The sequence below is a fragment of the Cervus canadensis genome, chromosome 2 (assembly GCF_019320065.1).
Source record: "Cervus canadensis isolate Bull #8, Minnesota chromosome 2, ASM1932006v1, whole genome shotgun sequence".
NCBI lineage: Eukaryota > Metazoa > Chordata > Mammalia > Artiodactyla > Cervidae > Cervus > Cervus canadensis.
In genome coordinates, this window is record NC_057387.1 from 13,639,551 (window position 1) to 13,654,360 (window position 14,810).

General features: G+C 39.7%; 1 protein-coding gene across 1 annotated transcript; it reads left to right on the forward strand.

Moving 5' to 3' along the window:
- Nucleotides 1-3: 3 nt before the first annotated feature.
- On the forward strand, nucleotides 4-13,884 carry CCT3 (chaperonin containing TCP1 subunit 3). The gene is made up of 14 exons (XM_043453898.1): nucleotides 4-160; nucleotides 2,171-2,232; nucleotides 2,938-2,988; nucleotides 3,078-3,140; nucleotides 4,186-4,282; nucleotides 6,493-6,610; nucleotides 8,081-8,267; nucleotides 8,924-9,073; nucleotides 9,970-10,102; nucleotides 10,283-10,364; nucleotides 11,434-11,614; nucleotides 12,268-12,513; nucleotides 12,780-12,911; nucleotides 13,551-13,884. The coding sequence occupies exons 1-14, from the start codon at nucleotides 130-132 to the stop codon at nucleotides 13,653-13,655; spliced, it is 1,638 nt and encodes a 545-aa protein (XP_043309833.1). The 5' UTR covers nucleotides 4-129; the 3' UTR covers nucleotides 13,656-13,884.
- Nucleotides 13,885-14,810: the final 926 nt, after the last annotated feature.

Here is a 14,810-nt window from a genome sequence, read left to right on the forward strand (position 1 = left end):
CAGAGAGTAGCGGGTTTAGGTGTGAGCCCTGAGGAGGCAGCGTTTTCTGGGCTTCTCTCTGGTTCTCTCTCTCCAGAAGGTTCTGCCGGTTCCCCCAGCTTTGGGTACCCGGCTCTGCATCGCGCCGCCATGATGGGTCATCGTCCGGTGCTCGTGCTTAGTGAGTTGTCGGGAAGGTTGGGAAGGGACTCCCCTCGCCGCCCCCCTTTTTCTGCACTTTACAGCCTTGCCCCAGCGCAGTCGCGCCCTGGTTCGGCCACGGAGCCTTCCAGTCGTTCATTTTGGAAGCCCCTTCTCCCGTTTTCCTCTTTTCTTAACCCATTCCCCCGTCTTCGCAAACGCAAACTGACTGTACTCTCGCCGAACGCCTTGTCTTTCCGTGCAGTGACCTCGGAAAGATGCTGCCCACTCGGCGTTCCGTTCTTCACTCCCAACCCTCGCCCCTGCACGCTTCCTTGAGCGATTTTCAATGTGTAGCTGAATGAATAAAGGTTTTTTAATTTGGCCTAGCTTTATAACGTTGGTCCATCCTTATAATAGTGGTGTTGCCTCGGCCAAATAAAGATCGAAATAGTTCCATCTTTATTATTAGGGTTAACAGTATTTCCTCGTAGAATTGTGAGGCTTAAATAAGATAAGTAGATACAGTTGTTTAAAAGAGGGTCTGGCAAACAGCGAGTGGTATCCTTGGCCGCTTTTTTTTTTTTTTTTAAATAACTGTTGTCTTGAATTTCCATTTGTCAACCCCTGTCCCTGATGTAACCCTGCTTCTCTCACTGATCATATTATGTTAGATGTAATTATCCTCGCAAATGTCTCCTCCGTTGTAATCTTCCCCACTTAGACTGAGTATTCCCAGATTCTTAATTGGTTCTTTTTACCTTAGGGAACATCCCAGATTTCTTACTAACTCATGAGTCCCATTTCATTTGTCTTCCCTGGTATGTTTCTACTCTGTGTAACTTCTGTGCCTCATCCTGCATGATCACTTGACATGCTTGACTAGCCATTTTGCCTTTCTCACCATCTTCTGTGTAAAGAATGCTGTTCCGAGATTTTCTCTAATTTCTCTACACCTGGAAAATAACTATTTTAAGACAAGCATTCGCTTAACCCAGAAAAAAACCCCTATTTTTTCTGATGAATCCATCAGAAAGATCCATGCAGGATTTTAGTTAACACTACGTGAAATAGGGATCTGAATCCAGAGAGTTGTATTTAGATTTGATGGGACCGGATCGAAAATTTTACAACAAATTGTAGGGAAAATATAATTTGGAGAGAGGAGTGAGAAAAACATTACATTGGTTCAGTTATAACCATTGGCTTGTCTCTAGTTGTAAGGGCCCTAGGGTGAGTTAGTGGTGCATTGTGCAACCTTTCTGAGGTCCTTGTTAATCCTTGGCATTAGCGGCTGTAACCGATTATGCTCCCTATTAAAGTATGTAGTACACTGTTATTGATGGTAAGTGGGTAACTGAGGCATTCTGATTATATCCAAGCATGAAGTGACCATATCTTGCAAATCCTGATACTTTGAGTGTGTGTTCTCATTCCACAGCACACTGGGGGTCACTGTCAATAATTTATGCTGGGACTGTGGGTATAGTTCACCATATCCTAGTATGAGAATGTAAACCCCCAAACTCTTTCCCTTGTTATATAAAGGAGAGATTGATGCTTTTTTAGGGACATCAGCCCTTTGAGAATCCGATACATCTCAGATTATGAATCCTTGCTGTAGATACATGAATGTTTGGTTAGAGGGAAAGTGATGACCAAGATTCCAAAGTTGAAGCTTTGTGGATTGTTTCTTATACCAGGAATTGAAGTAAATAAGTAGCCATAAGTACATGTATTTACTTTTTAATAGTTTGTTGAGATATAATTGATATTTAAAGAGTACAAGTCGATAAACTTTAATCAGTGTATACATCCATGAAACCTGGGTGTGTGTTTATTTTCAAAGATTAGGGAGTAGCTTATATACAGTGGATCAATACTGGTCTGTCGCCCTTTTTTTTTTTTTTTTTAATTTTTATTGAAGGATAATTGCTTTACAGTATTTTGTTGTTTTCTGTTGAACCTCAACATGAATCAACCATAAGTATACATATATCCCTTCCCTTGTGAATCTCCCTCCCATGCCTTTTGTTTTTATCTGTTTTAGGCCAGAACACAAAGCGTGAATCTGGAAGAAAAGTTCAATCTGGAAACATCAATGCTGCCAAGGTAGCATATTTTTTAAGTTGTTTATAGTAGTTTGCCTGTATTTGTATTTCTGTATTTGTTTGTGATTTGGTGGAAGAAAATTTGATTTACTTCAGGACATTTCCCTTTTGGTGATAAGGAGAAGGAAGCCTTCCCTCTCTGAGATGGGTCTCATGGTCGTCGTCTTTTTTTTTTTTTAATGGTCTTCTTATATTGTGCATATTATATTGCATGTTTGTGTTTGTCTCTCATACTAGACTGAATTACTTGGGTAAAAGAGCTATGTTAATTGCCTTTTGTATTCCTGGTACTCACTGTAGATCCTGGATAGGTATACTCAATAAATAGGTTTTGAATGAAAGAATAAAATAGCCCTGATATAATTTAACATGGGGTGGAAGCCACTATCATGGAAGGAAATACAAATTTGTGGACTTTTCAGTTATCTGTGGACTGCTGGGAAACTGAAGCTGTGAGAGCTATGTCCCTTTTTTTTCCTTGTGAAAAGTTATTCCTTTGCACATCCAGAAAACACTCCCAAAGGGGGAAAGACAAAGAACAGAATCTAACCATATGATACCCTATATTGAAAGTAGTTGCCAACCCTATTTTGGACGTGTCCTTGTTAAAACACTGGCTCTGTGGGTTGCCCATGCCCCTTCCCCTGAAACACAATCACCATCCCCTGGTTTGTGCTTAACATGTTTTGTATTTTCTTTCCAATAGACTATCGCAGATATCATCCGAACATGTTTGGGACCCAAGTCTATGATGAAGGTAGGCTTATCTCATACTGAAACTTCAGCCACACATTTTCCCTTTCTGTTTTCTGGGACACTTAAATATAACTGTTGCTTTGGTCCTAGATGCTTTTGGACCCCATGGGAGGCATTGTGATGACCAATGATGGCAATGCCATTCTTCGAGAGGTACGACTTTTCATTTTGTTTTCTAATGTTTTACAAAAGACATATAAAGAAATAATGTAAATAATGGTTAGTTTCTTTGGGCTGCTTACAAGTTACCACAGACTGTGTGACTTGAAACAACAGAAATTTATTCTCATGAACTGGAGGCTGGGGGTCCAGACTCAATGTGTCAGTAGTGACACACTCCCTCTGAAGCCTCTAGGGAAATACCCTTCCTCTTCTAGCTTCAGAATCTTGACCACATTCCTTGGCTTATAAACTCTCCTTCTGTCATATGGCATTCTTTTGTGTGTCTCCACCATCCCAGTGGTTGGATTTAGAGCCTACCCTGATTTGTCCTATAACCTCATCTTAACTTGATTTCATCTGCAAAGGCTGTATTTCCAAATATGGTTGCATTCACAGTTTCCAGGGGGTGAGGTATCAGCATGTTTTTTCAGAGGCCACAATTCAACCACCACAACAGTGCTCCCAATAAATTAGCTAAAAGATACTGTTCTGTTCTCAAGAAACTTTAATAGTTAAGTTGTCCTAATGCATTCGTCCTCCTTCCCCCTTCCCCACTGCAAGAAACTACTTGAAAAAGTGGTTTACTTAGACATCTTGGGGGCCAGTTTTAATCTTTAAATCTGTGATCAGACAATAAAAGGGAGTAAGTGTGGAAGCAAGAATCTTTAAGAGTTAGGACCAAGCAGAATGGGTTAAGAGGTCTTTGAGTAGTGTTGATTCAATGAAGTCTACATTTTTCTTTTTCTAATTATTTATGGCTTTGCTGGGTCTTCATTGTTACGCATGGGCTTTCTCTAGTTGCGGTGAGCAGGAGCTACTGTTCATTGCAGTGTGAGGGCGTCTCATTGCCGTGGCTTCTCTTGTTCCCAACTACAAGCTCTAGGGTCCGAGGGTCAGTGGTTGTGGCACATGGGCTTAGTTTTCCTGCAGCATGTGGGATCTTCACGGACCAGGGATCAAACCCGTGTCCCCTGCGTGGGCGGGTGGATTCTTAACCACCAGGGACCACGAGGGTAGCCCTATACTTTTTTTTCAGATTCAAGTACAGCATCCAGCGGCCAAGTCTATGATTGAAATTAGCCGGACACAGGATGAAGAGGTTGGAGATGGGACCACATCAGTAATTATTCTTGGTAAGAAGAGAATGGAAGGTTGATAAGGAAAATTAGATTGAAACATTAGATTTTTGCCAGAGATAATGTCAGTCTTTTTTATATTTTTGCCACACTGCTCAGTATGTGGGATCTTAGTTCCCTGACCAGGGATCAAACCAGCGTACCTGCAGTGGAAGTACAGAGTCTTAACCACTGTACTGCCAGGGAAGTCCCCTGAGTCATATTTTAAGAACTTCTTGCTAATTTTCTATGTTTTCTGTCCCAACTGAGCATAAAATGTTCATCATGGTAAAGAATAAGTTTTTCAAATGTGTTAGAGTAAAATACAGTCTATTCTCATTACAGTAAATTATTTTCTATAAAGTCACCACAAACACGGAATTAGTGACTAAACCATCACTCCAGGAGGTAGTACAGGATTAGAGGTCTTTGAGCCTCTGGTCACATATTTATCAAGCGTAAATATGTGTTTTATGTTTTGTTTTAAAGATACCTTATTTAATGTATGTTGTTGACTCATTAACATTGAACTCGTGCCCAATATCACTATAACTCACGCCTGAACTAAGCTTATCTAATAAGTTCGTTGTCTTTACAAGGCACATCAGAGCTGCCTTGTACATGGGAAAACTTAAGGGCTTTCAACAGTGAAATCACCAAGAAAATGCACGAATTTGAGGAAAACTTGCCACGAAATATACCACATAAAGGACACTTTTTTACAAAATGAGAGCTGAAACAAGGCAGAGCATTCAGTCTTGCCTGGGAATTGCATGCATTGGGTGATTTAAATTTTTCTTCTCTGCATGTCTGTGAATGACCATTTAAGTGCAGTAAATACTGATTTTGAGATTACAGATTTTAGTGAGTAGTAAAATAGACAAATACAGAATCTTAAGACTGAGTCTTAGCTATACATGTTTTAATGGCTAATCTTTCTGCATCCTGTGGGATCATAAAACATCCTTTTGAAAACTTAGTGTGTTGCCTTTGTTTTATAAATTTTAGCTTGATTGTGAAATTTTTATAATAGCATTCATTTTGATAATACCTGTAGCAATGTGAGAATTCTCTGACGGTAATCTTACTGGCTTAGTAATAAGAGAATCCGCCTGTCAACGCAGGAGGCTCTGGTTTGATCCCTGGGTTGGGAAGATCCCCTGGAGAAGGACATGGCAATCCACTCTAGTATTCTTGCATGGGAAATCCCATTGACGTGAAGCCTGATGGACCATAGTCCATGGTGTTGAAAAAGTTGAATACAAAAAAAAAAAGAAAAAGTTGAAGACCAATAACAATCTTAGTTGAATCTCCTGGAGATACTAAATAGGTTAAGTATCCATAGGTCTAGGTATCTTAGACATAGCTATTTAAAAAAAACCAAAATATTGTTATTTCTGAAGATAACTTCTATGATACTGTTCTGGCTGCTGTTTAACAGGGCATAGTCTTTTCTAAGTTACTAGAGCATCTTTTAAAATACTTGATTATCTTTTAATATACTTAAGTCACTTATGAATTCTAAAGTATCGAAATCAAACATCTGAGCACATGCCAGAGAGTAGGTATGTGAACTTTGACACATTTGTGAACATTTTAAGAATTAGTGTCAGTGGACCTGATAGTATAAGCATTTTGTAAAAGGCCCTTTTTTGACCAAAATAATGGTGTTTTAGAAGCAGACTTTTACATGTCAGTGTGTATTTGTATTACTCTGTGTTTGTGTGTGTTTTAATTACAATTAAAAAGTAAGGACAGTTTTTAAAAGAAAGGGGCATTTTACCAGTAATTCATTTTCCAAAGGGTAAGTTTTTATGGGTATTCACTGGGTATAAAGTTTTGTGGGCAGGATTATTTTCAGTACCTACAGTTTGACTACATCTTAGGTATTGAAATAATAATAAGCAAATCAATTTTCCTTTATGTATTTTTCTTTCTTTTTAGAATCTTTGGGAAAATGTTAACTGTTTAAGAAATTGATGACATATTTAGTTAGATCACAATTAAATAAACCCTAGGATCAATCTTTAGTCATTTAAAATGTATCTGATGAGAATACTTTATTTCAGAGTTGGCTTGTACAGAGTACAAAATTTGAAATAGTGTTGGCATACCTTTGGGGCAGACCTGCTGTAGAAGAAAAGAGCAGGTACTTTAGAAGCTTTAATGAAGCTGTTTTGATATCCAGATACTTTTTAAGATGTTACGGTATGTCTGTCTTTTCTCAGCTGGGGAGATGCTGTCTGTGGCTGAGCACTTCCTGGAGCAGCAGATGCACCCAACAGTGGTGATCAGTGCTTACCGCAAGGCATTGGATGATATGATCAGCACCCTTAAGAAAATAAGGTATTAAAGGTGGGGACCAGAAGCGGGTGGTGTCAACCAGGGGAGGCCTAGAAGACTGATCTGTGCTTAGGTGGTAAAGGAAGGCCGGGCACATCACCAGTAGTACGTATTATTTTGCAGGGAGAAAGAAGGGAGCAAAATGAAGGGAAGGATAAAGGGAATAGAAGTTTTTAGAAAATGGCAAAGGATCCAAAGCAGACAAATAAAAAGAGCTAGGTTCAATTCTTCAAAATATGTTTTGGTTACATGCAATCTGCTAGTTTCCATGTTAGACACTGCCTTGAGGAATGTATAGTAAGTGAAATAGAGCTTCACTCCAAAGTTTTAGATTATAGTAGGAGAAATAAGGAGTTAGATAACTGTGATTATTGAGGACTTAATATTAAAATATCCTACCATCATGTATGATTATAACTAATCCAGTCAGTACTCTCTGTAATACAAAGTGTTGGATAATAGTCTGCTGTATTCATTAAAATGAAAAGGATGGTACTGAAAATGCTGTTTGAATCCAGTCTAGTTATCACAGAACTTGCTGTTGGTCTGTGTTTTCTGAGTGCTATAAGGTATAATAAAAAGAATATAAAAATGTGTGACTTCTACTTAAGGGAATGTCAGTTAAATGAGATGATACAAAATGCAAAACTTTTTTTTTATTGAAACAGTTGTTTAAAAAATAAAACCTATAATCTACTCATATTCTTGGGTTGTTGATACACAAGTACCCAGCAATGTGGAGAGCTTTGTATTGTACTGCCTGCTATTAAGAAACAAAGTGTTTGATAACTAGCACTCTTAGAGAATGAGGTGTTTGATTGAAGATAATTTTATGAAGTAAGCTTTGTAAGAACATAGAGATAAAAAGGATTTATTGAATGTTTGGAGCTGAATCATTAACATTTTTCTTTTTATCAAGCAGTAACTGCTTATGTCTTAGATAATACTTTTGGAGCTATTGCTTTTTTCTGTAAAACACATGATTCAACAACTATTTAATGTTTGCTTATTGTGTGTCTTACACTGTTAATAAAAGGGATTTCAGCAATATGTGAAAATTTGGACAAGATAGTATCCAAGGTCTTCTACAACTTTCAGGATTTTTTAGTTAAGGGATGAAGTTTCAAAGATAAAATATGTCTTAAGTTAAAGTTATATAGAGTGTATATGGTTGGAGCAGAAAGTAGAGAGAATATCATACTTTAAACTCTTAAATGTGGACAGTTGTCAGAGAAGGGAGCAGATTATTCAGGGATTTGAGACACCTTCCAGGGATGGGTTAATTGTAAGCTTGCTAAAAAAGCAGAAGATGGACAAGGTTACTTCTTGATAACACTTCAGTTTCCTATGTAGGAACAGATGTCCCCTTCTTCTGCCTGTTGGCCCACTATTATTAGCCATCAAGATGTAAATGAGGGATTTCTTAAATATCCAAGATCCCCCAAGCATATTACCCGTTTTTCTTTTCTCCAGTATCCCTGTTGACACCAGTAACCGAGATACGATGCTGAACATCATCAACAGCTCCATTACTACCAAAGTAATCAGTCGGTGGTCGTCTTTGGCTTGCAACATTGCTCTGGATGCTGTCAAAACTGTACAGTTTGAGGAGAATGGCCGGAAAGAGATTGACATCAAGAAATATGCAAGGGTAGAAAAGGTAAACTCTTCAAGTGTGTACGTTGGAAACAAATTATTTCCTAGCATCACATTTGTGGAGGAAGTTAAGTTTAAATCAGAGCAAGATACCTTTATTATTAGAATCAGAAAGAAGAGTATTTGCTACCTGGAAAACAAAAATCTTGAAAAAGAGGGTACTAAGGAGGTATCTGAAATAACTCTGTTAGCTTCACTGCTCTCTCTGCCCATGGTTTACAGGGGCAAGGGAAAGGCTTTTTATTTTATTTTTTTGTCATCTGTATTTGTGTGCATATCAGACACTAGATCAGGAAATAAGGGCTCTACACCATAGCACTAATAAGCCTTTCTCAATCCCATAAGATTTAAAAGTAGCATTAATAACTTGTGACCAGAAGAGGGAGCTCTATACCTAAAATTCATGGAAATCTCTTTCAGGAGGTAGAAAAATGTGCCCCTTTAAATCTTTGTCAATCACTGAACTTCTGTTTCAGCCAACCTTCAAATTGATGTGCTTCCTAGGGAGAAAGATGATTGCAACTGTAGTTGTTTTGGGGGTTTGTAGAAAAAAGATACTTTGGAAATCTGAAATGGTGGTTATTTGGGAAAGATGAATGTCTGAAAAGGAAGTTGAAAAGTTGTCTCCTGGTTGTGGATTAAAGTAATTCTTTTGCTCAGATACCTGGGGGCATCATTGAAGACTCGTGTGTTTTACGTGGAGTCATGATTAACAAGGATGTGACCCATCCACGAATGCGACGCTATATCAAGAACCCTCGCATTGTGTTGCTGGATTCTTCTCTGGAATATAAGAAAGGAGAGAGCCAGGTAAGGGCACTGCCCTGTTCCGTAAAGTTGGTGCAAGAGTCTGTTACTATACCAGGGAAATAAGTGCTTATTACATGCCTGCTGTGTGACCTTTACATGCAATCTCTGATGCTTACAACAACCCTTAAGAGCAAATGATACCGACTTCCATTTTACACATGAGGGATCTGTAGCTCAGGAAAGTTAGGTTCATTGCTTCAGGAACATAGCTTGTATTGGCCAAATCAGGATTTGAACCCAGCTCTGTTTGGCTTCGATTCCAGAGTATCATGCAACCTTTTCTAATGCATTAGTAGAACATGGAGTAGGAGTTAATTTGAGCTTTGAAGTGCTAAAAAATTTCCAGAGGACAGGAAACTCACAAGGCTCCATCACACTTAAATAAAACAAAGTAACTAAAGCTTATCAAACAGTGATGGGGAACAAGAATCATTATTAGTTGGGAAAATTAAGACCCTGAGTTACCCTGCATGCTGACAAGTCAGAAGAAACATTGAACTAAGTGGCTATAGACCTTAGCCAAACTCTCCACTAATTGCATTGTGACTTTTCCTTCCAGTAAATAACTAAATAGAGTTAAACTAGATGTAGATGATTGCTGGAGCTAAACTGGTGTACAGAGGTGTTGGATCATGGTTTGTTCTAGCTCTTGCTTTCTGGGATACATGAGAGGGCTAGACAGAGGTGAGGTGGGTGGGTGTCACCTCCTCAGTCGTGTGCGACTCTGCAACCCTGTGGACTGTAGCCCGTTAGGCTCCTCTGTTCATGGGATTCTCCATGCAAGAATACTGGAGTATGTTGCCATTTCCTTCTATACCAGAGGGAGTGTAGTAGTAGCTAAAGAGCTTCACCAGTTCAGAATTTTTAATTCATGGTGACTTTTCTTCACCACATAGACTGACATTGAGATCACACGAGAGGAAGACTTCACCCGAATTCTCCAAATGGAAGAAGAGTACATTCAGCAGCTCTGTGAGGACATTATCCAGCTGAAGCCAGATGTGGTCATCACAGAGAAGGGCATCTCTGGTAGGACTACGTTCATTTTTCTAGACTGCTGTTGTGGTAGAAGAGGATGGGTAATTTTTTTCATCCCATGTTGTCATATACTGAACATAATTTACAGATGATGGTTAGGGTACATGGAAGATAAAAGCAGTTCAGAACCTGGAGTTTCTGGCTTCCAACTTGACATCTCTGTTTCTACAGATTTAGCTCAGCACTACCTCATGCGAGCAAATATCACAGCCATCCGCAGAGTCCGGAAGACAGATAATAATCGCATTGCTAGGTGAGTAGGTCAAGTAAAAATAAAATTGTGCTCCTTCCCATGTGTTTTTATTTCATAGCTTCATAATGTAGTCATCATTATCTGATAAAGCTTAACAGGATACAATCAGCCAAATCATTTACAGGTGGAAATAACCTGGGATTAGCCATCTGCCCTCTCAGAGGTCCTCTAGAGTAACAATTATCTGCTTCATGAGACTGTATTGCTCCTAGCCAGTAGTGAACAGCTTATGCTTAGACATCTGTGATCACCACCTTGGTGTAGGGGTCCATTTCAGAATAGTCTGTTTTAACTAGCTCAGAATATGATAGAACCAATAATTAACTTGGTTGGATCCTCAGTTACTGTTAATGCAATCTTAGATTGCATTCACTACTTCAGCATGGATATCTAGGCTTAGGTCCATCTTTTTTTTTTTTTTTTTTTTTTAGAATTGATTTTTTTTTATGTTGTCTGTCCTATAATCACATAATACACCATAGATCCAAATGTGATTTTATACTTAAAACGCTTACTCTGAAATGGCTCAGGGCATGCATGCATATATATAGTTGACTCTCATGCCCATGAATGGAGGGAAAGAATGACAGATTAAAAATTAGCCCTACATTCATTAAAATGGGATCAGACATACTTAACCTTCCTTCTTGCTTAACCTTTGTTTTGTTTTTAGTATAGTCCCATTATTGACCTTGAGATCTAACTGGGCAATATAGGACAAGTTCAACATAGAAATGACCATTATGTCAAATATGCATAAGAACTCATTTGTCCAAATTTTAGGGTCTACTGAATATACTTTGAGTTAAACAGTATCTCATTGTAGTAATTATCTTAGGTATGTACACTTATAAAACTATATTAGTTTAAGGAAACTTCACCTCTATATTTGGAAATCTGTTTTACCAGGCAGCCGAGACCTCTCAAGTTAGGTAGAAATGTTACTAGCAATCCACTTTTGCCCTTCCTTTATCCCCCACCACAGACTCTAGGGACCAGGAAAATGAGTAAAAGTATCTGACATCATCTGGTCTTCTCCCTGTCCCCCTCCTCCCCATCTAATCATTAGAGCCTGTGGGGCCCGGATAGTCAGCCGGCCAGAGGAACTGAGAGAAGAGGATGTTGGAACAGGGGCAGGCCTGTTGGAAATCAAGAAAATTGGAGATGAGTACTTTACATTCATCACTGAATGCAAAGACCCCAAGGCCTGCACAGTTCTTCTCCGTGGGGCCAGCAAAGAGATTCTCTCGGTGAGTCAGCCTTAGAAGTGTGACTGAATTGAACTAGGTCATTCCATTTCTTGAGAGTTTCCCAGAGGGCCTAAAATTTTCCTGTTGGCCATTTACAGTTACTCATTTGTCATCTGAAGCTACAAATGTTTTTATTTTAAATTGTGGTTAAAAATTTAAAAAATGTAACATACATTGTCTTAACAATTTTTAAGTGTACAGTTAGTTCAGTGTTAAGTGTATTCATATTCTTATGCAATAGATCTTTAGAACTTTTAAGTTGAAATTAATAAATATTACCCTTTTTTTCTTAATGAGGTTAAATAACTTTCCTAAGGCATATAGCTAATAAGTACAGAGTTTCCACTACACTGTGCAGCCTCCTAGGGTATACAGCTAGACAGGACAGAGTAGGGTATAGGTCTGTCAAGCACAGCGGACGAAAGCCTGATATCCCAGAGTGACACCTCCTCCCCCTGGCCTTCTTGGAATTGTAGTTAATGTGTTTTTCCAAAGTTGTAGCATCTGCCCTTTGCAAAAGTTTTGAAGGACCTTTCTTAGTCTGGCCTCTTTGGTGATTTCCCAGACTTGGTAGTCAGGAAGTCTTTTGGTGCTGCTGGTTTGTCCCTAAGTCATCAAGCTTTGGCTTTATACTATTCGTTTGCTTTCCCAAGGAAGTAGAACGCAACCTCCAGGACGCCATGCAAGTGTGCCGCAATGTTCTTCTGGACCCTCAGCTGGTGCCAGGGGGTGGGGCTTCTGAGATGGCTGTGGCTCATGCCTTGACAGAAAAATCCAAAGCCATGACTGGTGTGGAACAGTGGCCATATCGGGCTGTTGCTCAAGCCCTAGAGGTCATCCCTCGCACCCTTATCCAGAACTGTGGAGCCAGCACCATCCGTCTACTTACCTCCCTTCGGGTGAGTTCCTTTCCATGCTATTCTCTTAGGTAGGAAAAGCTGTGTTTGTTCTAAGAGGATGGTTCATGTCTGTCCTCCCAGGTTCTCCTGGTAGCTTCTTCCCTTAAAAATCTCTGTCTTAATTTTTACCTTATTTGCTGTCATTGGCATTTTCTTTTATTCCTACCTTATCAATCAGTGTATTTGATTTTTGTCTAATGGTCTCCGTCAGCTTACTTGTTCCTAATATTTTCCCCTTTAACTATTTATGCTTGTTCCAACTACAGGCCAAGCATACCCAGGAGAACTGTGAAACTTGGGGTGTAAATGGTGAGACAGGCACTTTGGTGGACATGAAAGAACTGGGCATCTGGGAACCATTGGCTGTGAAGCTGCAAACGTATAAGACAGCAGTAGAGGTGAGGCAGTCAAAATCATATGCTGTGCTATTTAAGTATTCTTGGAAAGATCTCCCAAGGAATTCCATCCACCTGCTTATTTTTAGCTCATTTTAAAAGCAAGGTAAAAAAAAAATAAAAAGCAAGGTAGTGGGAACTTTGCTGGTGGTCCAGTGGTTAAGACTTTACTATCCACTTCAGGGGGTGCAGGTTTAGTATCTAGTTTGGGAACGAATATCCCACATGCCTTGGGGCCAGAAAACCGAAATATAGAACAGAAATAATATTGTAACAAATTCAGTAAAGACTTTAAAAAATGATCCACATGAAAAAGTCTTAAAAATTAAGAGCAAGGTAAGGAATTCCCTGGCAGACCAGTGGTTAGAACTCTGCTCTCTCACTGCCCAGAGCCCAAGTCTAGCCGCTGCTCAGGGAACTAAGATCTAACAAGCTGTGTGGCACAGCCAAAAGTGGGGAAAAAGTTAACTAGCACAAGTAGCATCTCTTGCTTAGGGAGAACTCCATCTACATTCAAGACTATTGAAGGGTAGATTTCAGATAAAATGATAATTATGTAGGAGGAGCTAGGTGATATGTCTAAAAGAAAACAAGTGTCCTTCCTGTCTGCTGACCTCTTTGGGGCTGTGGTTTTTCTCCTAGACGGCAGTTCTGCTGCTGCGGATTGATGACATCGTCTCAGGCCACAAAAAGAAGGGTGACGACCAGAGCCGGCAGGGTGGAGCTCCTGATGCTGGCCAGGAGTGAGCAGTGGACAAGGCAACCTCAACGCACAGAGCCAACAGAGTCTCCCCCTTCCCTGAGCCAGACTGCCAGGGACACTGTGGATAACTTTGTTTGGAAGGGATCAGGTTGAGGGGCAGCCCCAGTCTCTTTCTGTCCCAGCTCAGTTTGCAAAAGGCACTGACATGTAATTCTTCTCTATTGTAAGCTTTCCATTTAGTTTGCTTCCGATGATTAAATCTAAGTCATTTGAGATGGTTGTTATGTGTTTTTCAACCTTGGGTCATATCTCTGCCTCCTGGCAAGGAAAGAGAAGGCAAAAAACCTTACTGGGGAGGAAGAAAGATGGGGATTGAGGTCATTAAGTAACTGTCTTCTTGAGAGGGTATTCTTCAGACTTCTCAGTAGATGCTAGTTGGGATGGCTCTTGGAATTCAAAGCTTGATACTGTAAAGCTTAAAGAAGCACAACTTTGCATTCCCCACCCAAAGAACAGGAAGAACCTGTCCAAACTATGGGTGTTCCTTGTGTGTGGTTGTATATAGAGCAGTACCCGGTATGTGCCAGGGCTCTGGCGTTTGTCCTAAAGAACATAGAGCATGTGTTTTTTGTACTGTATTTTGTAGCTTTCACAGTCTTTCCTCTCATACCTAGAATTCTTGCTTTGCTGTCTCCCAGGGATCTTCCTGATTCCAGTCTGTTCTCGCTGCTGGCTTATTTTCCTGGTGTGTTTGTGTCACAGTAGGGTCTCTACTTTCCCTGCTAGCATTAACAAAGGATGTCCCATTCTGTGCTTCATTTTTATCAAGACAAAAAAGTCTTGTGACCCTGAGACTTTGGAGCCTAGGTGGGGCTAGCCTTTGATTTCTTCAGAGACCTTCTGGGCCGTCCCCTGTTCCCTTTGTCCTCATGACTCATGCAACCAGATTGTATCTCCTCCGTGACCACAACAGTTAGTATTACTAAGTTTAGTATTAGGTGGCATGATAATAGCTAGCACATAGTGCTTATTGTATAATGGGTATGTTTTGCTCACTTTGTGTATATTAGCCAGCATATATTAACCAGTCCTAAAAAGGACCCTGTAAGATGGGTAATAACCCTGTTTTAATAGGAATCCAAAGCATAAAGTAATTTGTCCAAGGGTCACAAAAATGATCAGTGGCAGGCCTAGAATTC

Coding starts and splice junctions, on each gene's coding strand:
- CCT3 (XM_043453898.1), top strand. CDS start 130: ATGATGGGTCATCGTCCGGTGCTCGTGCTTA. Junction 4,283..6,492: donor CACATCAGTAATTATTCTTG/GTAAGAAGAGAA, acceptor GTCTTTTCTCAG/CTGGGGAGATGCTGTCTGTG. Junction 12,912..13,550: donor CGTATAAGACAGCAGTAGAG/GTGAGGCAGTCA, acceptor TTTTTCTCCTAG/ACGGCAGTTCTGCTGCTGCG.